The 26,842-nt window shown below is 39.4% G+C and overlaps 4 protein-coding genes across 7 annotated transcripts in view; 1 reads left to right on the forward strand and 3 right to left on the reverse strand.

Moving 5' to 3' along the window:
- Positions 1 to 59: 59 nt before the first annotated feature.
- Positions 60 to 5,328, reverse strand: c8g (complement component 8, gamma polypeptide). Of its 2 annotated transcripts, none has more exons than XM_038726421.1 (7): positions 4,977 to 5,328; positions 3,742 to 3,887; positions 3,081 to 3,151; positions 2,883 to 2,990; positions 2,623 to 2,727; positions 2,428 to 2,463; positions 60 to 82 (listed from the first exon to the last, which is right to left on the reverse strand). In XM_038726421.1, the coding sequence occupies exons 1-7, from the start codon at positions 5,157 to 5,159 to the stop codon at positions 75 to 77; spliced, it is 657 nt and encodes a 218-aa protein (XP_038582349.1). In that variant the 5' UTR covers positions 5,160 to 5,328; the 3' UTR covers positions 60 to 74. The 2 variants fall into 2 exon arrangements, with proteins under 2 accessions (XP_038582349.1, XP_038582345.1); XM_038726417.1 differs by lacking the exon at positions 60 to 82 and adding an exon at positions 1,091 to 1,307.
- Positions 5,329 to 5,526: 198 nt separating this feature from the next.
- msrb2 (methionine sulfoxide reductase B2) lies at positions 5,527 to 8,521 on the reverse strand. The gene is made up of 5 exons (XM_038726430.1): positions 8,250 to 8,521; positions 7,797 to 7,894; positions 7,383 to 7,459; positions 7,019 to 7,166; positions 5,527 to 6,799 (listed from the first exon to the last, which is right to left on the reverse strand). The coding sequence occupies exons 1-5, from the start codon at positions 8,362 to 8,364 to the stop codon at positions 6,668 to 6,670; spliced, it is 570 nt and encodes a 189-aa protein (XP_038582358.1). The 5' UTR covers positions 8,365 to 8,521; the 3' UTR covers positions 5,527 to 6,667.
- Positions 8,522 to 9,369: 848 nt separating this feature from the next.
- Positions 9,370 to 17,756, reverse strand: armc3 (armadillo repeat containing 3). Of its 2 annotated transcripts, none has more exons than XM_038726401.1 (18): positions 17,623 to 17,756; positions 17,308 to 17,363; positions 16,898 to 17,015; positions 16,358 to 16,483; positions 16,112 to 16,180; positions 15,828 to 16,003; positions 15,464 to 15,658; positions 15,135 to 15,318; positions 14,828 to 14,980; positions 14,640 to 14,748; positions 13,678 to 13,927; positions 13,330 to 13,466; positions 12,855 to 13,023; positions 12,540 to 12,634; positions 10,955 to 11,038; positions 10,466 to 10,633; positions 10,016 to 10,178; positions 9,370 to 9,786 (listed from the first exon to the last, which is right to left on the reverse strand). In XM_038726401.1, exons 2-18 carry the CDS (start codon positions 17,353 to 17,355, stop codon positions 9,580 to 9,582), a joined length of 2,451 nt encoding a protein of 816 aa, XP_038582329.1. In that variant the 5' UTR covers positions 17,356 to 17,363; positions 17,623 to 17,756; the 3' UTR covers positions 9,370 to 9,579. The 2 variants fall into 2 exon arrangements, with proteins under 2 accessions (XP_038582329.1, XP_038582320.1); XM_038726392.1 differs by having other exon boundaries at positions 13,678 to 13,954.
- Positions 17,757 to 23,988: 6,232 nt separating this feature from the next.
- The window catches only part of pip4k2aa (phosphatidylinositol-5-phosphate 4-kinase, type II, alpha a), a 33,370-nt gene continuing 30,516 nt past the window's right edge, over positions 23,989 to 26,842 (forward strand). Inside the window, exon 1 of one of the 2 annotated variants that reach the window (XM_038726450.1) lies at positions 23,989 to 25,021. In XM_038726450.1, the coding sequence (XP_038582378.1) occupies positions 24,881 to 25,021 (141 nt within the window). In that variant the 5' untranslated portion in view covers positions 23,989 to 24,880. The remainder of the gene's footprint in view (positions 25,022 to 26,842) is intronic. The other variant, XM_038726457.1, reaches the window with a different exon arrangement.

The following is a 26,842-nucleotide window of genomic DNA, read 5'->3' on the forward strand; positions in this document are numbered from 1 at the left end:
CCCTCCCTTCTACTGCTAGCTTCTGCATTACAAAACTCTTTGGCCTTCTCCCACTGGCGTGCAAATCAGTGCTGTTACACAACTGGCATGTGTGGATGGGGATGGGGGGAGGGGGTGAGGAAGGGGAGAATGAGAAGAAAAGATAGAGTGGGTACATAGGGTTCTTTTAACACCCCTCCCTTTCTCCCTCACAAATGCTCTTGCATGCCTGGACTATCAAAACAGCTGTTTGGTAAGAGTGCACATTCTTCACTGTTTGGGACCAAAAAGACTCCATTCACAATCACAAATGAGAGGTTGGAAGCACTTTTGCTAAACTTTAGCATGCTGGGAAAAGGGCTCACATAAACAATGAGCTGATAACCTCTTGAAATATGAGTTTTTTTTAAATGTAACTCTGGATAAAATAATCCCACTGTAGTAAGTATGCATTCTCTTGCAGCAAACTGCATTGTCAGCAGTGTCGAAGCAGTGCTATTTAAGATTATTATTTCTCATATAAAGCTCTGCCAGTGTTGCACACAATGATTTGATTGCTCATAGCATTGTGTGTTAAGTTTCATAAAACTTTTGAAACAGGAGGAATTTAACGGAGATGCCTTTCACTCGCTTCCGTTTTGTAACAACACAGTGAGAAGAAGAGTTGGATGAACTGTATCATCAGTGACACCCCTTAAATCAATCATTGTGTATATAAGAGAGCTTCCTTTGTTAAGAGACAAGACAGGCACAGACTTGCAATCAGCTGGTTATCTAACAAACACACACACACACAGGTGCTCATTTGCAAAAAGCACATTTGGTAACCAAGTTTTGTAACCAAACTCTCTCAACCTCTTTTAGGCTCCACATCTGGGCTACATTAACCCGAGCCCCAACACCCCACCTCCTCTTTTGTGTCCACACAAACACACACACACACACACACCAAAGCATGCATACGGAAACATGCTAATCTCAGAATACAAAAATGGGATGGCGTTAACATGATAATAAGCCTTGCATAGGAATGGACTCTCACCACAGAGCCAGCTGGTGGCAGATGATGCCCATTTAGATTTTTTTAAAAGTGAAAACATCTGACAACAACTTGATTGTGTTCCATTTTGTTTTATTCGTCTGTAATAGGTAGTATTTAAAGTAGACCATTTTTTTCTACTCTAACTTACACTTAAACAACCTTCTTGCTGATGTTCACATTTTTAAAATGACACAATATTCAGATATTTGGGTGAGAACTGCCAAACGCTGCGAGGCCGGATCCGTCCCTTGCACAGCTCTACCTCTTCAGCATGTGGGAACACAGTCTGTGTAACAAAGAGTGACAGGTTTAACTACGTAGAAGCTGTGCTGCTGTTTTCGTCCGGCAGTGGAGGTTGGATAACATGTTGTTGACAAGGTTTAAATAAATGATTGTTACACAAGTTGACCCCCCAACCAAATAACAGCCTCTCTCTCTCTGCTTCCCCTGGACCAACCAAGTATAGCTAATAAATAAAATAAATAAATTCACAGAATGTCAAGAAATTAAATATAATTAATTATTATTAATAATTATTCTTACCCCTATTTTCCTTTTAAAACTGAAAAATACAACTGTAGCCTACACCTTTTGGATTCAAGTCTCTCACCAAACTAATTTGCATTTAAGGCATAGTAAAATACACTTCATTCAGACTTGACAAAAAAAAAAAAAAACTCATGAAAACCACTGTGGTTAGTCTTTCCACTGTTCTAACAATCACAAACTCTGGTTCTGCTGCACTAATCCCTTAATTATCCGAGTTAGAGGGGAAAATATTTTAGCGCTACATGCTGCCTCTCTGAGCTCCTTCTCATTCCTCTATTGTCCTTAATTGTATTGCTTTCTTCATCTTGTATTGTACACGCTTCATGTCCCTAACCCGAACTCCCTCCAAATAGCTTTTACAACTTCAGGAATAACTAAACAGAGCAGGAGAATCAATATTTTTTCATTCAGCCACTGGCACAAAGCAGAACTGCTCCTGCGAACGTGAAATGATGATCGACATGTAATGCACAGAAGCACCGAACATTCTCACGGTTGCCCTTAACAGGATGAAATGCATGAAATAAGGGCTACAGAGCGTGTACAATATTCTGAATGTAATACGATGTACCTGTGAAAATGCTTGATATACTATACATCAAACATGCAAGCTACACTGACAGCTAAAGAACTGAAATTTATTTGATGCTTTTTTATGGTCTCCAGAAAACCCTTCTTGTCTGAAAGTGGCAGTTTACACTTGTCGACATGTCATGGCGATTAAATAAAAAGCTGTATTTGCTAATTTTGGCAGCTGCTCCATTTACCTCTGGCCCTTTTTTATATCAGTCTCATAATTACCACATTTTTTTCTAGCAAAGAATTATTGCTTGACTGTTTTTACACACTGAACTTACTGATTACATGGTCCTGGTCCACAGCACCACAGTGACCTAGAAAGGGGAAAAAAAGAACATTAACACAGTTATTTAAAGGAAGTTGTATGTGTCATTTTTTTCTAACCCTAAACCTTGCGGCTTGTTATGCCAACTAATGTTGCAGCTGCTAACAAAGTTTATTTTATTTTATTTTTCAGGTGGATATGGACGTACTGTAGGTGGGGAAGGGGAAGAGGTAGGCCAGTCCCAAGTTTTGTTTTTCAGCAAGCTGCTCAAACTTGGTCAACATTGGCTCTGACAGATCGTCCACAGACCTGCCTGCATACAGAGCACAAAAGCAAACATTTTGACTTTACAAATGCATTTTTTAAAAATACGGTTCAGTTTCAATTTAGCAGCGTAAAACAACATAATTAACACCTGGCATTCAGACCTTAAATACAAAACAACGGTCACATGGCTGGGGAACCCACCATAGAGTTTCATGGTGATCTTGTCCTGTTTCTGATAGTACATGATTGCATAGGAGTCATAGTCCGTCTCCCCGATCACTATCTCAGTATTCAGCTCAGGACGAGCTCCTGGGGGAAACAACAGAGGGCACAGTTAGACAATCAATGGGATTGTTTATCAAATCAAGCCTTATAGGTAAATAAAAGAGAGGCACTGACCTTTAAGGGTTAGCTGGCCTGGAGTTGGTGTTAGATGGTAGACCTGTAATATCTCCCAACACTGGTGATTACTGAGAGGAGAGGAGAGAAGAGTTTGTCAGGTGAGACATTTGCTCACCTTTGTAGTTTTAAAAACGTTTGAAACCCCTTAAAGAGTGCAGTTTCCTATAAGTATTGGATTATCACATAGCTACATTTCATATATTTTTCATAATCTAACTACATGTCTCAGCTTCAGGCCTCAGATTGAGTTTTCTCTTGTCGCATGCGAAATGGACCAAAACAAAAACCAGTTTTCCTTTGCTTGGGCCAAAAAGGATTTATAAACAAATCACAACAAATATATCACGGAATGTCCTGAAAAAACAAGACAGTTTTTCATTTAAAATAGGTATTTGGTACTCCCTGTGGTTCTGCAAAAGCCAGGTCAGGATGACCTAAAAGTTAATAAAATGATAAGGGAGAGTTGACGGATTTAACCATTCCTGTGTTTGAGCACACACAAATAAAATCAAACGCAGGTGGTTGAAGCATGAAGTCGGTGTTGCAAAAGCATATTTGTGGCATATTTGCCCCATCTGCTGATGATTCAGCGTACTGAGAGAGTCACAGTAAGCTACATGCACAATGTGTGTTTACATATGTAGGTGGTGGTACTTACTGCCGTGTTTTGGTGCTGACAGACAGTGTTTGGTCAGCGGCAGAGGAACGAGTGAGGATCATGACTGTAGGCTCCACCTTGGTTCCATGATTTATCAAGTAAGAGCATTTGGACGCAGTGTTCAGCAGGTACCACGTTCCTGTCATCTGCAACACGTACAAGCAGGGTCAGGGATAAACAGAGGACAGATAAGATGTTCACAAGATGTTCTCCTAAGCCTCAGTCATGACATTTGCAAATGGAAAAAATTTTGGGAAGCATTGTTAAATGCTTTTGCTGATGCTGACAAACATTTAATCTTATCAAATGATCTTGATCCTGCTTATACTAATGGAAAGGATACATCTGTTTCAAATTTCCTGCTCTATCATCTTTTGTACTGTTCAAATTCTATTTCGCTGAAAATCCCCTGTATTGCCTAAAACACCATATTGACACAATTACACAAGCATGTCCACACTGCCAGCCCCCACTCTAATCCATAACAAAGCATGTTTGAATGTTTCAGGCTCTGGAAAAAGATGTCAATTTGCTCTCTTCCTAGCATGGGTAATTGAGTAGAAGTTTGCAACTGGTCAGCCTGAAGTAGCATTTAAATCTCTGCTGTTTTATTACCTTTTCAAATTTAACAATATGTTAGATAAGTACAAAAACCTGCGTCAGTGTGGGGCAACTGTGCATTAGGGTCCTTGGTTCACAAAGTTTACTTCCCTTATGTTCTGCAACAATAGCTCCTTTAGGCTATTCTGTGGAGTTAATTTATCATGGTTCCCACTCATTATGTCCTTTTTGTGTTATTGTGACATTATGGTACAAACAAGTTGGAAACAGAATCAAACTGTCAGTGTGCAAAGGTCAGGTAACGGCAACTATTTACTGTGGTATTTTTAGGCTGTAGCTGCACTCCTCCACCTGGAAAGAGTCCTTTATCTAATTTATTGTGCAGCTTTTTCATCAATCCTTTTCCAGCCTTGTCACAATTAACTATGAAAGGAAGTTAAACATAGTCACTTTATGCTAAACCATATGCAATTTCTACATGTCTAGTTCTGAAGCTTATTTGAAGGCACCAACTCCAACACTAACCAACTAAAAATGATACTATATATGTATACGCGCACACTTCTAAATAATTATTCAAAAAAAAGCTCTTAATACATAGACGTAGACATAACACACAAAGTCAAACAGATAAACTGTATGTGATGTGTCTGCCTCTTCCTCCAGTTTCTTACCCGCTGTATGTCTATGTTCTGTGCGGGTGGGGTCACGTCAACAGGGTTGACCTTTGGCTTCTTAGGAGGTCGTCTTTGGGGTCGGGGTCGACTCTTAGCCCCCCCTACAGCCTCAGTGGAACCCCACAGACACACACACATCAACGCAACCACTGCCAACATGCAATGCCATACTCCAGCCATCCCAGCACCGACAACAATACACTCAACTCAAGAATAAGTCCTTTTCTCCTATAGGATTCCTCAGGTTCCTGTATTCTGGACTTGTCTTTTTGGCCCCCTGAACTCTTTTCTCTGTCCCCTCTATCTCTGTCTGCCAATTGCCGATCTGCTTTACTCAACCTTAAACACGCAGACCCAGAGGAAATGGATTAACACACAGGGAGCAGGAGACAAACAAGTTAAATATTAACTTGATTTACCGGCAGAGATGAGGCCATACTGGCGTGCTGTGTGTGCATCTGAACTGCAGGGGCTAGCCATAAATTCTCATTAAACACAGACTTTAAAATCTTAATAAACTCTACAGTAAGTAAAGCATAACCATAGATTCAGAGAAAAAACAAAATGTGAATTTATTGACAAATTACCAGTCAAAATTTCATGATTCCTAACACAGACAAGTCAATTTGATCTATAAATGTGGCACCACACTGAAAAGCCAGACCATTCTCATCTCAGGGTGTCCAATACCAACGCTTTCAGAAAAAGTGACATAGTTATTTGACACCAAAGGTACCCTTCAGCGTCTCATAGAGGCGTCTCATAGAAGCGTCTCGTACAGACCGGAAGTACTAGCTAGCTAGTGCTAGCTAGCTAGCCACGTTTGTGTTAAAGGTGTTGACAGCCCCCCGAAGCCCACTACCCTTACCACTACCATCAGAAATGTTAGCACCTTTACCTAAGTCAGTGATTTTATTCATGTTGTCCGGTTAGCCTCCTTTGTGTTGCTGGGACGTAACAAATGGTGGCGTTTCATACGGATGCTGAAGGGTACCTTTAACGTAAAATACTTACGCTTTGTCACATTGTCTGAAAGCGTCAGTTATGACACATTGAGATGAGAACGCGTTGGAAAAACAAAGGCTAAGCAGCAATGTCATGACTTCCTGTGTTTTGCAATCTGTACAGAAAAACATGATTCTCAGGCCCAGTGTATTCTGACAATCAAACACAATAATGAGGTTTAAAGATAATCCATTTTCATCAATGGGTAATCCCCTATGAGGTACTATACATCTTACTAAATAAGTTACCCATCCAAACTACACTTAGAGACAATTCATCAGATCATTCAGTTAACATTCATTAAGTTTCCTACTCGACAAAATATAGAAAACAATAAAAAGAGAAACAATCAAACTTGGTTGGGAAGTATATTTTTCAGTAAGTGATTCGATGGGTGACTGAAGGAGCTGATGGTACAGTTAGAGTTTGGGTTTGTGTAAATCATGTAACGTATGTTCCACAGATTTATAGACTTCTCTCCACTGCATTTATCCAACGTTTCTGAACAAGAGACTCGGTCCAGTTTCTTTCAGTTTAATAAACCACAGGAAGTTCATTTCCAACATGTTGTGACACACACACACACACACACACACAAGCCTGTCATTTCCAGACCTGTATAGCTCCAAATCCCAGAATGAAAGCTCTGCAATGAGATGATTTAGGCAAGCCCATGTGTTTCATCAGTTTTCCTCGGGTTTGTCAGGTTTGTTGTTTTCTCTGGGTTTAAATGTGAGGGCCACACTGTTGATACAGAACCGCTGGCCTATTGGATCCGGTCCGTCATCAAACACATGACCCAAATGGGCATCACACTGCATCAAACACAGACACACAAAAGTCATAAGCCGACCAAAAATGCAAAAATGGTTGTATTTGAATTGAAATTATTAAAGTATAGATAAGATACACACTAAACCATTCTAACTATACTGCTTTATAAAAAATAAAAATTGCATGCAAAGCTTTATTAACTAGAACATCTATGCTAAGCACACATGAACTTTGGCTGCATAGCTCACAACACAACTCACATTTTTACAAAGGACCTCTGTCCCCGCACTACCAAGGCTGTTGTCAGGGCGACGAATGATGGAGGCGTGGCTTTCATCCCGCTCCCACGTCCCATGAGCCTCTTTGAACGCTGGCCAGCCTGTCCCAGAGTCATACTTAGCCTCTGAACTGTCAAGAGACGAAGGAACATTTCCTCAATGAGCCACGATACATCCTTAAACAAACTTTGAACACAATTCTCTCTTGCCTTCAGCTTGTTTACTGGCGCGGAGTTCTGACTTTCCATTCAACGTGATTAAAGTAGAAATGGCAAAGTGTCCACATGTTCAAGTCTACAAAGGGTAAAGTCACTGAATTAAAAAACACCACTTTGCAAAGTGTTACCTGAACAGTGGAGCGTCACAGCAGACACAGTGATACATCCCCACTTCTGAATGGTGAAGGTAGATCCCACTAAAGGGCTGAGGACATTCACAAATACACACACAGGACTAATAGTTAAGGATGACTTCAACATGTAGCTTTTGTCCTTAAGTTCACAACGATACTGTCCACTTATTATTATTACATACAGAAAACGCTCTTTGTTTCAAGCTGAGGGCAGCTTCTAATTCTTAAAACACCAGAGGTTTGTATTTGGACTGGCTGAACCTGACACAGATCAGCAATACAGTGATGAACAAAGTCCACCTGGAACTGCTGATGTTTATGAGACTATATGTATGCCAATCTGCTAGACTAAGATAATGTTGCTTTGACACAAATCTTTGTACTGGTTTGCATGTATGCAGTACTCACCACCTCAGTCCCCCGCTCCCTGGTGACTACATACTGTTCTGGGGTCAGTTTCTTTTGCCAATCTGTTGTCTCATCATAACGGGTAAGAGACTGCAGGCCTGCACAGAGCAGAAGTTACAATTATTTAGTAAACCTTTTCAAAATATAAACCACATTACACCACAGACCCGGAAGACTTGAGAGCCAAATTGAGAAAATGTTTGGAACAATTAACTTTATGCTACATGTAAGAAGGTACCAAAAGGTGACATTTGTAAATACACTGTAAAATTCACCTAAACCAGAATTTATTGGATAACCAGTCCCCTTTGCACAAGCAATAACCTGTAGCCGTTTATTATTATTAGCGCCTTCCTGAGAAAACTTCAGCACGGTGCACCTGCAGGAGTCTACAGCCTGTGAAACTAGATGGATTCAAAGAATCAGTAAAGAAATCAAACATTCCCGCAGTACCTGGACATGTGGATACAGGGCGGATGAATGCTGGGACCCTCCTCAGTAACATCGCGGATCTCGCTGTGGCTTGCTGAGAGACAACTAAGAAGAGTCGGGCAACGAAACGAGACATGCTGTTTGCTGCTGCTGCTGCGTCAAGTCCTGGTCAAGTCTGTCTAAAGTCAAGCGCACCTATCAGTGGAAGCCAAGTGCTGCTCTCTGCGTCGGGACTGTTCATGCCGCGGCGACTTGGCGCTGGTCCTCCCCCGGCTGGTGCAGGCTCTTACCTGGGTGACCCGGTCAAAAAATCACACCTGAGCTATATAGGTCGAAGTGTAATGGGTTCCCTGGCTTTTAAAAAGACAGCGTGAAAGGAGCACCATGTTGTGTAGGCCAGTCAGTGCTGGGCAATTAAATAATAATGATAATTATCGCGATATAATTTTCCTAAATAACAATATAACAAATGTTCAATAAACGTTTAATTTAATTAATTTGAATCACGAACGAATTGGCACTTAACTTTTCAATAAAGATATTTATTTTGTATGGAAAAGGGACTGAAAAAAATATTTTACTTAATCTTACTCATGCAAAGGCTATTTGTCGAAGAAAAGTTTTTATCATTATTGTTTTGAATGTTCTACCTCAGATTTGTTAAGTGATCCACTCTTTGGTGAGTTTTTGTCATGTTCTGAAAATAAATAATAGTTTAAACCACTCAGTAGCAGAAATCAGCCTTTATGAAAAATGAAAGAAATAATGATAATTATCATATTGTATGAGATAATTTCTTTTCATGACCATATTGCCCAGCCCTGAGGCCAGTAGCTTTATGGCTTGAAAGAAATCTGTCTGGTTTGGTTGTTCAATTAGGCTATCCTGTGTGTTGCAAATTCAATTCTCAGTGTAGTATTCTACTGTGAGGTCATTATAAACCAAAAGGTGTAACCAAATCTGACACACATAGAGGACATTATTTGGTGCTCAGTGGTCCTAGCATGCTGTATGTTTCTTTTTAATGATGTACAATTGAGGCTCAAACATGCAGAGTTTGACTGGGACACCACAATCAAACCCACCTGACTTGTCTCTGTAAATACAACATTGTCAATCATCTGTGGTGAAGAACCAAATGTTAAATTAGAGTATTTATTAGAGAAGCCTTATAGACTAACAGCATTTTTTAATTTAGACTTGTGCATGCACAGAGAATACTGTATGGTGTAAAGGTCTGCCATACAGAAAATACACATACAGTACAAATCACTTATCTATAATGCATCTCGGTAAAATTTCTGGTCACAGTAGTATGTAGTACAGCATTTCTATACAGTACAGTGTTGTTCTATATAGTCTGGTATTGCACAGCAGCAGGGGTATTGGCTGTCAACAGGTTTCCAGGCTGGTGCATGAGGTCCACTATGTAGCGGCATGACTGTGAAGAGCGCCCATTGCTGGAGGGATTCCTACTGAAGAGGAGCACCTCGTTCCAAGCGCGGTTGTACTCACCCCTAACAAGAGTGCAGCTCATTCCGATGCAATCAGCCAAACACTGAAAAGTTAAAGACAGGAGACATGATGGGGGTATGATGATTTGGAAACAAGCTGGATTGAATGAAGATGGCAATAGTGTATATGAAAACTTGAGAGACTTAGAGGGAAAGAAATACTGTAAGTGGAGGATGGGGAGAACTTAAGTGACAAGGGGTTTAAAATAAGATATCAAAAGATGTGGGGGAAATGTAAAGGATGATGCTGTGGTGTAGCGAGGTCAGTGGTACCTTGAAGAGAAGTGCCCTGTGGCAGTAGATTCCCTTGCTGATCAAACCAATGGGAACAACATTAGACTGGAGCTGAAACTTGAGCTCGCTGAGGTGCAGCACCCATGGGAATTCGTGCAACTTTTTGGCCTCTACTGCTCCGCCCATGGCTTCACTCACCAGCCTGAGACCCAAAAACCAAACCACACAAACCCATTACAATGGAGGAACCTTCAAAAACGTGCTTGTTTTGCATCCTGATGTCTCATCGTGGACTGTATCTATTGAGGGTCAGCTGTGCATCTGTGCCTGCATAATGCTGTTACATGCCATTTCCAGGATGTGCTGTTTAAATCTGTTTCTAAGATTCTGGAGAATGACTGCCAATCATTTACTATAAGATGGTTTCCTCCTCTAATTGCGGTGACGTCTCCGCATGTTGGTTACGTGCTGACTGCATTGATCTGTCACCTGGCCAAAGCAGCATACTGTTCTTGTTCATCATTCAGCGGGAGGATGAATTCTTTGGCCTCTTTAACTAGAAGCTGCAATGAGACGTCATCCATCATCTTCCAAGGTTTCTCTGTGGGAGACTCAGGCTGGGTCTCGTCTTTCTGTTTGTCATCCTCTTTCTTCTTCCTGTGCAGTTAATTAAAAAGAAATCAGTGTCTTTAAAAATAGGGAAGAATATCAATGAGTGGTTTTACAGAACTATAATTATACCTCAACGAAACAAATCTAATCTAAGCCTTACTGAAACTACATTTCACCATACAATGAAGTTACTGATATCTTTTTGTGTTTACAGTGTGTTCAGAAATTACACAGATCTTTAAAAAAATATTTTGAAATACCAAACAATGTGTTAAGATGTATACTGTTGGGAAAAATAAGCAAGGCAGTATTACATATGATGGCACTGTTAGTATCCCCACCACCCACATACACAGACACTCTCACCTTGGTGTCCTGCGGTCTCCCTTGCTGCTGGTGTCTGTTTCTGATGGGTTGCTCTGCCTCTCTTCTGGCACATGCACTGTCTCTCTGCCAAAGAAGGACAAGAGTAAAGTGCTTTATATAACCAAAACACAGCACTATTGTAACATTTTTACTGTTCTTTTTGTAGATTTTCAGTTGCTGCCATGTGCCATCTGTACTTGCGATACACAATATGTACATTGGAATATCTGCAGATTTCAGAAAGAAACTAGAAGGTACCCAGTGAGCAAACGTCAATTTGCTCTTGTATCCAAACACATTGTTTTAAACACTTACAATGTAACACAACAGACAAATAGGATCTGCTATGTTTTTAATAAATTTAAAATGCACCCATTTTTAAATTATGGGCAAAACTTCTGGAGCTGCTATACCAACATGTCCTACCAGTCTGCAACATTCTCATGTTCTTGATATACCCATCAGACAGATCCCTGGTATATATATATATATATATATATATATATATATATATATATATATAACATAATATAATAATATATATACACAAAATAAGTTATATGAGGCACTGTGTTTCCGGAGATAGAGGATGAACATTTAAAGTAATACACTGCAAAAAGTGAACTCTCAAAAAACAAGGGAAAAAAGCATTAAAATGGGGGAATTATTACTTATAATATAATAATAAGCAAAATTATCTGCCAACAAAACAAGAATATTTCACTTGCTACTTAAGGACAAAAAAACCTTGAAATAAGTGAAATTCACTTACATAAATGCCACCTGGTAAGAAGAAATATCTCGTCAGACAATAAACAAGTATATTTTGGCTTCAATTAAGATAATTAATCTTAGTTAGAGTTTAGTTTTTGCAGTCTTTGCTTTTTAAAGTTAAAAAGTTAAGCTTGGGTCATACTCAGCCATGGATAAAACCACAGATGTATTACATAACACACTGCTTAGGAATGCCTGAGATCTTTTGTGTGTATGGATGGTGAAGGGGGGGGCGTGGTTTAAATGGGGTGGAACTGAGGTACTCTTAGGGGGTACTGCTCTCTTTGGCAAATTTAATTTATCTTATTTTATTGTCTGTGTGTGTGTGTGTGTGTGTGTGTGTGTGTGCGCACAATCATGGTTGTGCATGTAAATCCATTAGTCTAAACACAAAGCCTCTTTTACTTCTGAGTGTGTTGCCATCTAAAAAAATTTGGATAGTTTACCCTGTGAGGCCACGCTAACGGGGCACACTGAAGGAACCGAGGAGAGAGGGGGAAAGAAGAAAAGTGTTGCACTGGATTGGAGAAGACAAGGGGAGAGTAATAGTAATCTAACAGCCACAATAAATTGTACAGACAAACTAGATTGATGTGGCTGGTAGTGTAGGAAGCTTGCCAAGTCTCAGCCATTGCTCAAACCTCTATCTGCGTGGTTGTTCCTGTTACTTTCCCACTCTGCTTGTTGTGTAAAAGGCCCAGTTAGCTGTATAGTTTGGGGGTGGCGAGTTTACTGGGCTGGAATATGATGAATACAAATAATAAACAATGTTTAGTTATAAACTTTAGGGGGAAAAATCAAGAAAACATACTCTGTTGCTCTGTTAACAACAATGATTGGCCGGTGCTGGTTGACAGGCTGCTTGGACAGTTCCTCTAAAGTCAGAATCCTCTGACCTCCACGAACCTAAGAGACAGAGAGTGGAACAGAAAACACTATTATGCTAAAACATAGAGAAAACTGTTATGGTAGTGTTGGTGAAACCGTTCAACTAGTTAAACATCCAAAATAACTAATTATGATTATAATATTATTATATTAGTTATTTTCCCCCCATTTTGCTTACATTTCTTTAAGTGACCCCTGTTTTACATTACATTTAAATAGTACACAAACATACACACACCTTCCCAGCATCATAGAAGCCATTACTAATGATGTCAGTGGAGGCCAAATGATCTGTCAGGCTGTATTTAACAGACAAGTTGGAGTTCAGCAAGCTGATCATGGCCAACTTGCTGAAGCTGCTCTTACGATTCACTGATTGGTTGATTTCCTGAAGCATTTCCAGGGCCCTGAGACACACATAAGACAAAGCAGGAATACAAACGCATACAGATATTCAGACACTGATGATAAATATAAAAAGTCACACATACAAAAAGTCACAAAAATTACAAAATTACCCATACTTTAACAAGTAGACACATGTAACACTGTACTATCCTGCCATCTACTGGCTATTTAAGAGATTACTTTGAGTCGGCTCCAACAAACAACACTTTTACTGCACTTTCATTTGATACTCAACTATGCTCCTCCAATTTGACATTTCGTGATTCATCAGCCATGATCTGATGTCATTGTTATCAGTGTCTTACCCATATTTGCACATCTCCACAGCAGTGGGCTCATCAATGGCACAGGCACTGATGGCCATGCATGCATTATGCAACACCTCCTTGTCATAGGAGCGCAGCAAATTGACCAGTGGTTGAAGGCCGCCAGCACTTTGTAACTATGTAGGCCAGGGAGTGAATTTTATGGACAATTTATAAGAAACTATTGAACATATTTTATTTTATTTTATTTTGTGGGTTAAAAACAGTATCAGTAAAAACATTATCAGTTAAATTAAGCAATATTTCCACCTCCAAATTTCATAATATTCTTCTCATTTGCAAACATAAGAACACAGCAGCATTCTGATCAGTCATTCAAACACCAACCTCTGCCCTGGCTTCTGTATCACAGGCCAACACTGCCAGGCACTGCGTGGCGTTGACCAGGACCTCTGTATATGTGGACTTCAAGGTGTCTACTAGGGCCTGTATGGCTCTGTGTGACAAGATGCCACAGCGGATGACCTCCTGTCCTGCCAGGTTGCCAAGCGTTGCAGCAGAATTGGCCACCGTCCTCGGACAGCTTCCAAAGAGCTCCTGGACAAGGATCTTGTGGCCTTCTGCCTCGTACACCGCACTGGAAGATCCCACTGAAATGGATGAGCTGATGGAGCTGGCTATTAATGCAGTCTCACAACACTGCATACCACATAGTATTTATTTCATATGTGTGTGACATGTGATTTGCATAAATAATTGGTGCATAAGGGAAAACAAACATAAAGAGTTAGGATAGTGAAGGAATGGTGCATCGGGAGGTGTGAGTTAAATGATCGTGTCCTGAGAACTGAAGGAGAAACTTATACTGAAAAATGAAGTCAGACAGTGAGAGACAATGGGTACAGGGAAGATATGTCAGGGGAATATAAAGGTGGTAGATAAAATTGAGAGAAAGAGGTAAAGAGATATTCAGTGAGGGGGAACCATGATAAGACAGATGAAGCATTAAATCATTTGTGAAACAGTGGAGAGGAAAGGCGTACTGCTCAACTTTAAAATACCACATCTGCTTTAGAGATTGAAAACTCATCACTTAATGTTTTACACGTTTGGCACATATAAACACACAAATACTCAAAATACCTTGAAATTATGAATTGTCTCTGTCTTTACTGTAGGTATGACATTGACATTATCTAATAGAAAACAAAATTATACATTTATTTATATATTCTTAATGCGTATTGTCCCTGCTCAATAAACCTGAAATAATATAATAGATACATTAAAATAACCAACTTAATCCAAGAATAACAAAGAAACATTCACTCGAGTTGTCTGTCACTCACAAAGCGTTGAGCTGGTTGCTATATGTGAGGTTAGAGAGAGCCTGGGTTGCTGCCTCTCTCAGCGCCAAACTCTCATTGTTCAGCATCTGTACAACTGCAGGGATACCACCTGAAACACACATGAATCCAACTCATTCATACTTCATTGTGGGCAAGTGTGATGGGAGATTGTGTGAATGTGTCCATACCCAGGTCTCTGAAGCGGTCTTTGCTAGCTAGGTGGAAGCTCATGGCGGACACGGCCTGGCAGGTAGCCGTTTTCACGCTGACATCCGCCACAGACAGGAGCTCTACCAGGACCTTCTCCACATTCTGCTCATGGAGCAGTTTGCCGTTCTCAGCTATACACAGACACACAGCCATTTACACACACGCGCAGTGAAACAAACACAGTAAACACAGGTAAAGTAAGTGGTATTTACTCATACTACTTCCAAACTACCAGGTTGAAAAGTTAAGAGGAAATGATTTTCTCTGATCTCCTTCTGTGCTTACAGCTCTGAGCAACCCTGGCGATGCATTTAACAGCCCTGGACTGGATTTCAGGCATGTTGGGGTGGAGAACAAACTCCATCAGCCTCATCAGTCCCCCAGCACTGTGGATCAGCTTGAAACTCTCACTGTCACTCAGACAGTTAGAAACTACCTGTAAGGCCTCAGCGTGAAGGTCTCTGAAGTCCTGTAAGAAATAAAAAGATAGATAAAGGTTGTACAGGACACAGACTCATGGATAGAAAACACATTACGAGTTGAGAACAAGTGCTAATTAAAATGAAACCATTTCCAGTGATGACCCTCTCCATATTCTTTCTACACACACATACAGTGCTGCTGAGGATATCCATGAGCTTCTCAAATCCTTGCTGTTGCCTGAAGGTGTTGCGTGTATCTTTATCAGTGGTGAGATTCTGCAACGTCTTTAAAGCCAAATGCTGAATGACAGGGAAGTCGGACTTCAACAGTTCCAGAAGTGGAGGGATCCCGCCTAACTCGTGTACTGCCAGACGACTTTGGTAGTCCTTCATACATACAGTAAAACACAGCAGAAAACCAGAGAACAAGAATGTTGGAATCATGTGAATTGCACCCATCACAGAACTATATCTTACTGAGCACACAGTGATGATTTTTAGTAAACCTTAACTGTACAGTCTTGTAACCTCCTCTAGGCAGAAGACTTAGAGTCACCTGAACCAGGTTGAAGATGATCTCTAGCGAGTTCTTCTTGACATCGGGGTCTGGACTGGATAGGAGCTGGATTACAGGCGGCAGGCCCTTGTTGTCAAAGATCTGGACCTTACAGAAGAAATCCACTGACAGAGAGGCCAGGCACAGCGTTGCAAACTCATGGACAACTATATCTTCTTCAAAAGGAGAGAAAATTGTGTTGTTTGTTTGTTTGTTTTATTGCAGCTAATATATAGTAAATATCTACTTCTGAGTCTATCCAGCTTGTGATCAACGTTACTCACCTTCAAGTGACAGTTTGTCAATGATTGATGGAATGACATCAATTTTTTTTAGAGCACTCTTTACATCACCTTCCAATGAAAACACAAGACAAAGTTAAAAACTCAGTCTGTAAGTCAACAAAACAGTACACAGTCAAGTCCCTGACAAGCAGATAGATGGTCAGGAAGTTATGTAAGTTTAAAAAGGCCAGTCACATCAGATGACTCAGAAGGCAAGTCTGCAATGATTTCCTATGTCTGACTCACTGTTGGTGGCCATGATGCCCAGGGCCATGAAGGCGTTGCGCCTGACCAGCTTGTTTTTGTGAGCGATGAGCTGACAGAGAGGCTGCAATGCCCCAAGTCCCAGCACAGAAACTTTGTTCTCATCTCCTAACAACAGGGGGAGACAGTGAACAGGAAAATTACACATGGGGCCAAACAGACCTGAGTGCAGCTGAGAGCACTTATGTGTCAGTGAAGTAGTAAAGATAAAAAAATATATAGCTAAAATGGGTACTCAACATAGTAATATACATTAATAAAAGAGGCTTGGATTCAAAATACTATGTTGATAAAATCATGTCAGTTGCTCTTAAAAAACAAAAGTAAGTGTTTAAAATGCTTTATGAGGGTAGACTGGAAACATATTAGGTGATTTCACAGTAAATGTCAAGAAATAAGATAAGACAGTGGTCAGCCACAATTAGATGTTGTGCTTTTCAGATGCTGGGTCGCTCTCACCCAAACACACACAAAAGCATAACATGTTTATGGGTTAGCAATGCTAGCCTATTGTAACGTTACCCTTCTCTGCAAATGTGTGGATTGCTTCACAGGCTTTGGCAAGGATGTCCTCTTCTGGAGAGCTCAGCAGCAGTACTACTGTTGCTGGGGTCCTGCCCTCAACAGGCACTGGTTCAAACTGTGAGTGTGAGGAGGGAGAGAGAGAGAGAGATTTTATTACCTATATGTCACTTATTGCTTTGGCAACTTTGTTTAACGTTAGCTAAACAGATGCCAATAAAGCATAGTGAATTGAAATTGAGAGAGAGAGAGCGCGCTATATAACTGATCTTATGTGTATCTGTGTCTGATGCACCCAGTGTTTTCAGGCTACGGAAATCTAAATATATAAACCTTTCAGAAACACGTTAGCTAGGTTTTATCAAAAGGTAAGGTATGAGAAGGCTTCCATTAAGCTACATGAATCTCACCGTTTCCTTGCATGGAGTTTCATGCTCCTTCTTCCCTTTCTTTCCCATTCTGCGACCTAGAGAGAAACAGTATTTTTACCAAATGTGTCTAAGCAGCGTTGATTGATTACAGATAGTTGTTCAGTAGCTACTCAATGCAATCAAATCTATGACTCTGCAATCATGAATATAGCTATGCTAGCTATCGTTAAAATACGTAGCTAACCTGACAGGCTACTACTCCTCGGCAGCGTTAGTAAGTTAGTGTTCACAGAGATGACGCTTTAAAAAACAAACTTACAGATCACACATTTTCATTATCGCACATTTTCTTACCTATTTTTGTTCAGCCTAAAGTTTAAGATTTACAATTAGCATGACAGCCGGCCAGAGGAGCTGCAGGTTTAATGTTTTGGAAAAGGAGGTTGACACCGCGTTGCTAGGCTACGGGTGGCAGGTTGGGCTAAATACGGGTTTCTGTGGTTTCAACATCTATTGCTTTGAACCTTTTGTATTAGATAGCCAGTTTAATGTTAAAATATATCGTTACTGACTTCAATATGTGGATTGTGGATAGAGTTTACTTGTCGTCAAAAGTGGTGTCTTGCATATATCTGGCTGACAAAGACTGACATATAAGCTAGATGTCAATGCAGTCAGGTTAAATCAAGGATTTGTAGGCTATTTGTCACATGCACACCAGAGTAAAATGTAGGCTACAGTGAAACGTTGAATTACAAGACAAAAAGTTGCAGAAGACAACAAATCAAATTGTGCAAAATAACTACAAAACAAAATGTGAATCATTGACATACCTCCAGACTGGCATCAGTTGTCTCCCTGAGTTTCTGTAGCATATGATGGACTAATAATCATATAGGTCTAGGCTATTTGTATAAACAAGTAGCCTAGGCCTAGGCTAACTGGTTATAAATAAATAACTAAATACTTATAGACTGAAAATCAAGCCTTTTACCATATCAATTTAGAGATTTTCCAAAGTAAAAGTCCCACACTTGCACCTTGAAACAGCTAGAGGTTCTATAAAAGCACATTGCTCCATCATTTCTGGCATTGACTTGAGCTCAGGACAACTAAGCATTTTTACTGTATCAATTTTCAAAAGTTCAAGTCCCACATGTATACCTTGAAATTACTTTTTTTTATTACAATTTTGATAGACTACTTCAGGAGCTGCATAAACACATTGTGCCATACTCTCCGGCAATGACTGATTTATTTGAGTTTAGGACAACTTTGACTACATACAAAAATGCAAAAGTGCAGAGAAGTTCCAAAGTAAAACTCCTACTATAAATACATTTCTAAATATTGAAAATGCTTTAAAAACACCATAATTGTACATAGTAAGCCTATGGGACATATGTTAAAGAAGTGTTTTCTGAACCTATTTGAGGGAACCATTAATACCATTTTTTAATCTAACAGATATTTTCTTCCAAAAGTTTGTTGTCTTGTCTTACAAAATGTTAACATTACAACAGAGTTATACAGAGTATGTTAATATAAGAAAACAAACTAATATTAATCTTTCCAATAGGCTATAGAAGTAGTTACTACTAAATCAAAAAAAAAAAGAGTTTTGGACTTGTAATAGCAGTCCAAACATATTGATGTAGCCGATTGACAATTTCACTGCTTTTCTAGATATTTAAATTTGATTCAAACCTTGATTATTTATGTAGCATAAATGAGATCACCCTGTACAAAAAAGGATTTACTAACATTTAGCTATGTATTAAAGCTACTATAGGCTACAAAAAGTAAAAGCCTACTATAAAGCCAAAATGTAGCAATATTCAATATAGTCAAAATTTAGTCAAGAATCTGATTTGTTGTCTTTTGTTTTTACATATACAGCCAATTTCAGTTTAAGCTAACTATAGCCTAAGTTTACTTAGCCTACGTTGCCCCCACTTCCTGTTATTGAAAAGGCCTAAATATGACGATGAACTAACATTTTGGTAATTGAATTTATTATTCGTCGTGGTGAATAAAATATATCGCTAACAGGTAGGCTAACAGCTATAGCTTACAGTACATTTGTTGATGTGTTACATTTGGACAGTGGATAAGCTATTTTCTCACATATCTGAATTCATTCAAATGTGTTTATTTAATTGATTAATAGGCAATTATTAATAAATTGTAAGGGCAAAGCTGAAAGAGCACATGTTGTTTGATGTGTATGTTTTGGGTTAACCCTCACATTTCTTTACATTTTTCCAAAGGCAGTGAAGTTTTGAGGTCTTTTAATCTAAATCCATGATATCTGTTGTAACGTCCAAAAAGACAAAAGTCGTTACACCTGATAATCACCTGTTAGCAGTTTTACATAGAATGAACACTTTAAACCCTTATTTTTCTCATCTTCAGCCTTTTTGTAGCCTACTGTTCTCTGCCTTTATACGGTAGTATTATTGTTTGACCTAGATAATCAGCTCAAAAGACTTTTGGCTTCTTGCTGAGAAATTTTGCTTTATAAGTATAAAATTTGGTCAAAATAACAAATTATTTAATATGTTAAAACTGAGTGAGAATTATTGTCATAGCCTATTTAATTCATCTAAACTATACATTTTGTGAACTGAGTTTTGTATTCAGGCAAGCACTAAAGAAATGCCGTCCAAGCAAAAGAAACTGTGCACTTTGAACCAGAGACCTTTGGTATATAAAAACACGAATCTTACCCACTAAGTTATCAAGCGTACCTTGTGTTACATATGGACCATTATTCAAGACCACGCAACCACACTGTCATATAACTGGGGAGAGAGAGCAGCTGCCGGAGGTCTGTAGTTATAAATCCTAATTGCAATGCAGTCAGAGACAGGTTTTCATCACAGGTTAACAGCATTCTCAACATGGTGAAGTTAAGTTGTTCTTCCAAAAATAAATTATACATTTTCAACAATTATCTGTAAATTAGCCCTTTCATATATGAATTATGTCAGCCTCTGTCAGGATTTTGTTTCCTATGTGTTTTTATTGTTCTTTAGGCATAAAAAATAAAATTAGAATTTAATTTTGTTTAAACACACATTTTTCAAGGTTTTTTTTTTTACATGTCCACTAAGGTGGACAGCCTGCACATAAGGTTTTAACTGAAGAAATATGTATTTAACAAACTAATGAATTAAATGATATAGTATGTGAAAACTATATTTTTAATGCTGTTAAACTAATGTGGTCACATATTCTAACATATTCTAATAATGTTTAATGCAATGCAAAAACGTTGAACCTCAGTTCTTACTCTTCAGCCTCTCTCTTTCTCTGCATCCGCTACACTATCATTGCTAGCATTTGGGGATTCTCCTATTTCTGGCAGCCATTCATCATGACTGTATTATCCTTACGTGATTCTGATGGAATTTACTCCACTATCCTGAATGCCTTTCTATTAGTTGCTGCAAGACACTAAATGTTACTCACAAAGGCTAATAGAACGAATCTGCACAAAATATTGTTTTTGTTACAAAAACTGCAAGTTTTACATTCTAATAACATAAATCCATTGATTTACATCCAAAACAGTTAGTGCACATTAAGTTATTTCAAGAAAAACAAAGTCTCAGTAATAGTTGAAATATAGGCCTAGCCAGCAATAATGTCCAATTTAGTGGACAGATGAATCGTAATTTCCTGCTTGCATTACTCCTTAGTTGTTACTAGATACTACTTACTACTCTCTTATAATTGAAAGAGTGGTAACATTTATCTGAGCTGCTCAGCGTCAGCCATCTTGGTTTTGACGAATTTAAGTTGCATTTACAACGGCTTACCAGAGGGTGGCAGTGTATGGCATGACACAATAGCGTCCACTGTGGCTGATGTGCAACTATCAGAACCTCTGCCCATACCAGTGCGCGGCTTTTTAATAGCTGTCCACTGTAGTGACCACTATGCGTGAAAGGGTTAACACACTGAGTTTATTCTAGTTCACAGCTAAATACAATTCCAAACTTTAATACCTTTCATTTTTTTTGTCTTAAATTGAGTCTTGAACCAGCAACCATGTGTTTTCATCATGGTGCACACATTCAAACTAACCTTGGTGTATGAATTTTTTTTTAGTTTTTGTTCTTCATTTTTTCAGATGCTTGTTTTTTTACATGAATTGATTGACAATTTGCAGTAAGGCTTATAATAGCCTATCATTAATGCAGAATTAATGCATCCCTCAATTGACAATCTTAAGACTGTCACATTGTCTTAGTGCGTCTTGAACCAACAGTCATCGGCCCAATTCCAATGTCCACCCTCACAGACTCACAGACTTTGAGGCGCGTTCCCGGGAAGTCCGTGAAGGCTCAGGGCTGTCCCACTGTCAAATCGTCAAGTGCGCGAGGGCTCTCTCGCGGACATTTTGAGCCCTTTTCGTATGTCCGCATTTATGCAGACTTTGGCTGAGGGAATTGTCCACAGTTTTATAGCGGTATGACATGAAACACGGGGGTTAGCGGGGGAAGGCCGGAAGCGAAAGAAGTATCACGGCAAATCAGCGTTATAAGAGAAGAAGAAAACAGTAAACAAACATGAATCGACACCTACGCTGATGTTAATATTGTTGAAAGTTTTCTTAACTTAAGATGGTGCATAGAACACATGAAGTGAGAGGAATGCAGTCACCTTATTACACACAACTATTTATTTTAGTTTTTGTTTGATGATGCTATTTGACCAACAATAGTGTATTGATTAATTACAAATATATATTGACATTTAGGCTACCTCTCCTCCACTCTGTATAGGGCTAGAGCCTGCAGGACTTAAAAATAAGGCAAAAACATAGAATAAAAAAGTGTGCAAGGTGTTTCAGCGTTGTCAAGGTAACTTGATAAAGTGGCAAAGGGCTGTCCCATTCCCCTTTACAGCATTTTGAGCCCTTGCAGCCTCTTATACTCAATCACTTTCCAAGTGACATCAGTAAAGTCTGTGAGGGTTCAGGGTTTAGGGGGGACATTGGGATTGGGCCATCATGATGCCTGATGGCATTTCCAAGATACCTATTTGCTGTTTAAATACTCACTATGACAACCCCCTTTAATTTAGTAAAACACAATGAAGTATGTGCCAAGATTTGTTCTATGTGCAGTCTTGATTCCACAGGTCTCAGCTCAGGGGAAAGGAGCCTGAGACCCAGTTCCCAATCACATAAAAAATTTTAAAAAATATCCAATTGGAGAGCAAATCTCACAACTAGCCAACTTTAATAATGAAAAAAAATCCTCTTCAATAACAAACAAATGCCTCTTCAAAAAGGTAAATAATGGGTAAGGGGTTTTAATGAAACCAATAAACAAGAGGGGAATCACCAAGCTACTCTCAGTCATTGTTGATAAATCAGTCCTCACACCCAGTTTACAGGTGATCTGAATGATCGTCTAATCAATTCAGAGGAATGTTGATATTGAGCCAAAATTAAATAGCAGCATATAATTGAGGGATTGTTACACAGAATTTGCAGCTGGGGGGGTTATTCATTAAAATGGATGGTGCACATTGTTGCTATGATTCAGTTAGCTACTTATCTGGGGTATAGACACCACAACTGCATTTTTTTCACAAATTCGGAAATTCTCTCCATAGTGAAACATTTTTATATATATTTAATTTGTCCTAAACTCAAATTTATCCATCATTGCCTGAAGGTATAAATGTGTTTTTACAGCACATATTAAACTTCAAGGTATAAATGTAGGACTTTTACTTTGAGACAATATCTACATTGATGTAGTAAAAATGCTTAATTTTTAAATTAAAAAATGTCATAGTTATTCTGGACAAATCTCAAATCTATCAGTCATTGCCAGAAATTATGGAGCAATGTGCTTTTACAGCACCTCAGGGATCACAAAGGAAGCAATTTCAAAGTACAATCGTGGTACTTTTATTTGGAAAGTAGAAAGTAATATGGTAAAAAAATGGTTTATATTCAGTCTGTATATAGGCCTAGTCATGAACTCAAAAGTATGATTAGCTGTCAGTAATTCTTTATTTAATGTTTTTCCAGCAACCCAAAATCAAAGAATAATGTCCTAATGTAATTTCCCTTACATTTTAGAGGATTTTTTTTACACAAGTAACATGATGTTTACTTCTAATTTCAAGATGAGATAATACAAAAAGTAATTGAGATATTATTCATTTCTATTTGGTAGGCTTGTGTCAACACCTTGAAAACCGTACGTATCCTAGTCACACGTGTGTCCTTACCCAAAGTTAATTATAAATGATATTGTATGTGGTGTGCTCGCGTCTGGTACAATTAAGGTTTCGTAGCTTTTCTTCAGGTAAGACTTTCACATTGCGACACGTGTCTTTGGAAAGTGAGAAAAATGTCAGAATATAGTCGCTAACCCTGCCTGTCAGCTGGCTCTGGGCCGTTGCAATGCATTTACCATAAAGATCAGAATACTCGTGCACTCCACATGTAGGGGCAGCTTGTTTTACCCCGTCGGAGATGTTTTACCACGCAGTTTCATAGGCGCAGTGAATGCTACATTCTCATCCTCAAAAGGGATTTTTGATTCGTTAACAATGTTTCAATTGTCAATATGAAATTGAAATCTAAATGCAAATTTAGATAAAAGACTCATATGGGCAGCAAAATAGCATAGCCCTGGCGGAGGGAGGGGGTTGCAGCGAATCAGGGCAGCAGACACTGCAAAGCGCAGGCTGTCACCTCCCCTCCGTCGAGCTGTCAGTTCACAGTCAGCACACACGAGCCTCAAGGCTGCAAACGGAGTTAACCACACGTTGATTTTAAATAACTGTCCCCCTGCGTTTTAATTCGAACTGAGGCAAGAACATGAAAGGATACAGCCCTGTTATCTCTACGGACTGACACAAACGTGCAAGAGGAGGGCTGGCGGAGCCGCTGGCTAGCTGTGAGCTGCTATCTAATGTTAATAGTTAGCTTGCAAGCTAACGGTAGCTAGCTGGTGAGCGGAGTCTGTTTGTGCCGTCTGTTGGTTAGCGAAGGTCGGAGGGACTAACGTTAGCTGGTAGTCAGGAGCGTTTAGTTAGCCATTCAGCATCATTAATATGTCATTTTAATAGTTTGTTTTAAGGCTGCGTGATAAAGTGTGTTTAATTCGTCACTGGGCTTCCGTTTGTTCCTGTCTTTTACGTTAATTCATTTTACGAAATTTAACGTTACCGTTGATGATTGCTAGCTAGCAAGCTACTCGGCTATGCTAGCGCCAGCTCAGTGAGACCTCAGTGCGGAGAGCTCCAGACTAGTCAAGGAAGGAAGAGAGGTGACTTATGATGTGGGCTGGGGCAAGCGGCGGACTGTTAGGCGAATGAGAGCAGCAGTATTAGCTTTAACACCGTATTTTCCTTAATTTTAGTCATTGTCGAGGGAACGTTAGGACCATAGCGTCAGTCAAGCTGTGTGGGACGTCGGATGAAGAAAATAATAGGAGTACTTTGATTTGCGGTCTGGCTAAATGAATAGTGTTGTTATTACTAAGTCGTGAGCTGGTGGCCACTGTGCCACCTTCAAGGGAAGACACTCTGTCAAGATTATCGCAAATACTGCAATAACCAGCCAGTTTGCTTAAAGATGGCTTCGGCGAGCAGCATAGCCGCAGCTATTGCGAGCAAAACGAAGACCAAGAAAAAACACTTCGTTGCCCAGAAAGTGAAGCTCTTCCGTGCCAGCGACCCTCTGCTTAGCGTGCTTATGTGGGGAGTCAACCATTCGGTGAGTCAGACCATCTAATCTCTATGTGATGATCCACAGTTATGTCTCCATCGACCCTTTGATGTCAACTATGAGCCTTTGTGTTATTGCAGTTGATTGACATAAACGAGACGACAGCTGTCCAGCGGTTTTCTACAGTGCGAAGTTTGCTAGGCTCGTTCAGCAAAGCATTGCGTGCTTTCGGAAGTTTTGTTCAGTTGCAGTTTGCATGGTATTAGTATTGGGTGGTTTTGATGTATGCACTAAAATGTATGTGTGTTTGAGCAGGGAACTCTTCTTTGGCTTCCTGTTGTGTACATGTAGGATAAGCTCCTGGGGCTCTGTGTCATGAGAGAGCAGATCTTCCCATGCAAGACAGCTTATCTCTGTTCTCTTTCTCTTCCTTTGCTGAATATTTGTGCTGGGCCTATACTCATGTTGGAGAGAGAACAGACTTGGCAAGCCCAGGACATTCAAACATTTCTGGCACCAAATCCCAAGTATTAAACCTTTTTACCAATGGTGTAAAACATTATAAGGCACAAAAAGATGGTGCTCGATCAACGGACCAAGGTGTTAAATCTGTAGTTGTTTCAGTTCCTTTGCTCTTGGAGTCTTATTTCTAATGCTCTTAACATGGTTATTACAGTAAAGTTAGCCTGTTTACTAAACATTTTATCTCGTGTTTTAAGATCGAGGAGAATGGCTTTCCAAAATGTAAACAAAAGGGCTGAGCAGTAAGTGACTAGCAGCACTCAATTATTCCTTCAGTACATAACCATCTATTTATATATCATTAGGAAACTGTTCCCATGATGTAGCTAATGTTGTAAATGATGACAGTAGTATAGTTTATATCAAATAGAAAATCATTTTGTCCATTTGATGAGTACTGCTTTGCTTTCATGCTCTTTATTCATATCTGCCTGTGGTTGTCCTGCTTGGTTTTGTTGTGTGGCAGTTGTTAGCAGACAGTAGAGGCAGCGGGGGCGGCTTTAGCAGATTTATGCAGAATTCTCGGTAGGAATATAAATATTTATGACTAGTTCCATAACAGACATCAGGTCACATCAATATTGATTTGGTATTAAGTTAATGAGTCAGAGAAATACTGGCTATTTGAACATCTGTCTACTAGAGCCCTATACCTAAAATACAGGGATTGATAATGCATAAACACTGAAACTTTGTAACTAAATGGCCACCGTAGACATCAATACAAATGTATGCTATGTTCCTGTTGCATGCCAGTTTGATATTCTTGCTATATACTGTGCACTATGTGGGACATATTATTTTTTGGTAAGTTTCAATGTGTGCAACACTGTTTAACCCCACTGTTTCTTTGTTTTGATGAAGTTTGGCATATCATCTTATGACTTTGGAGACTGTTCTCTTTGAAATATTACATAATATTGCTATTTTTGGCTAATGCAACAGCAATTTGTGCACAGATGATTTGGCCTGTTTTGAGGTCTGTTTGTTGTTGCATCTAGCTTTGAAAACCTCATACTGATACTAATAACCACACCCCTTTTTTGACATTTTAAAAGCATTGGAGCTATTATTCATTTAGTTGGTCTGTTTGGTCTAACTCCATATGTAGTGGGTTGATGAATCCTGGGGTGAATGATGGACATCTGTGTTAGAGACGCACAGTACTGAGGGCACATTGATCATGGGGTCAATTTAGACAGTAGCATTTGATTTTTGGTCTAGGTTTAGTGTGGATTATGCATTCTCTAGATAGCCTGATGTATGTGAGGCCAAGACAGCTAAAGATCCAAAGCTGTTATTCTGTATCTAAGCTGTAGTCTGTAGATAGATTACCTGGTCACCTGG

This window comes from Micropterus salmoides, unplaced genomic scaffold (genome assembly GCF_014851395.1).
Source record: "Micropterus salmoides isolate LMB-PRFRI ecotype aquatic unplaced genomic scaffold, ASM1485139v1 Ms_hic_scaffold_1, whole genome shotgun sequence".
Taxonomy (NCBI): domain Eukaryota; kingdom Metazoa; phylum Chordata; class Actinopteri; order Centrarchiformes; family Centrarchidae; genus Micropterus; species Micropterus salmoides.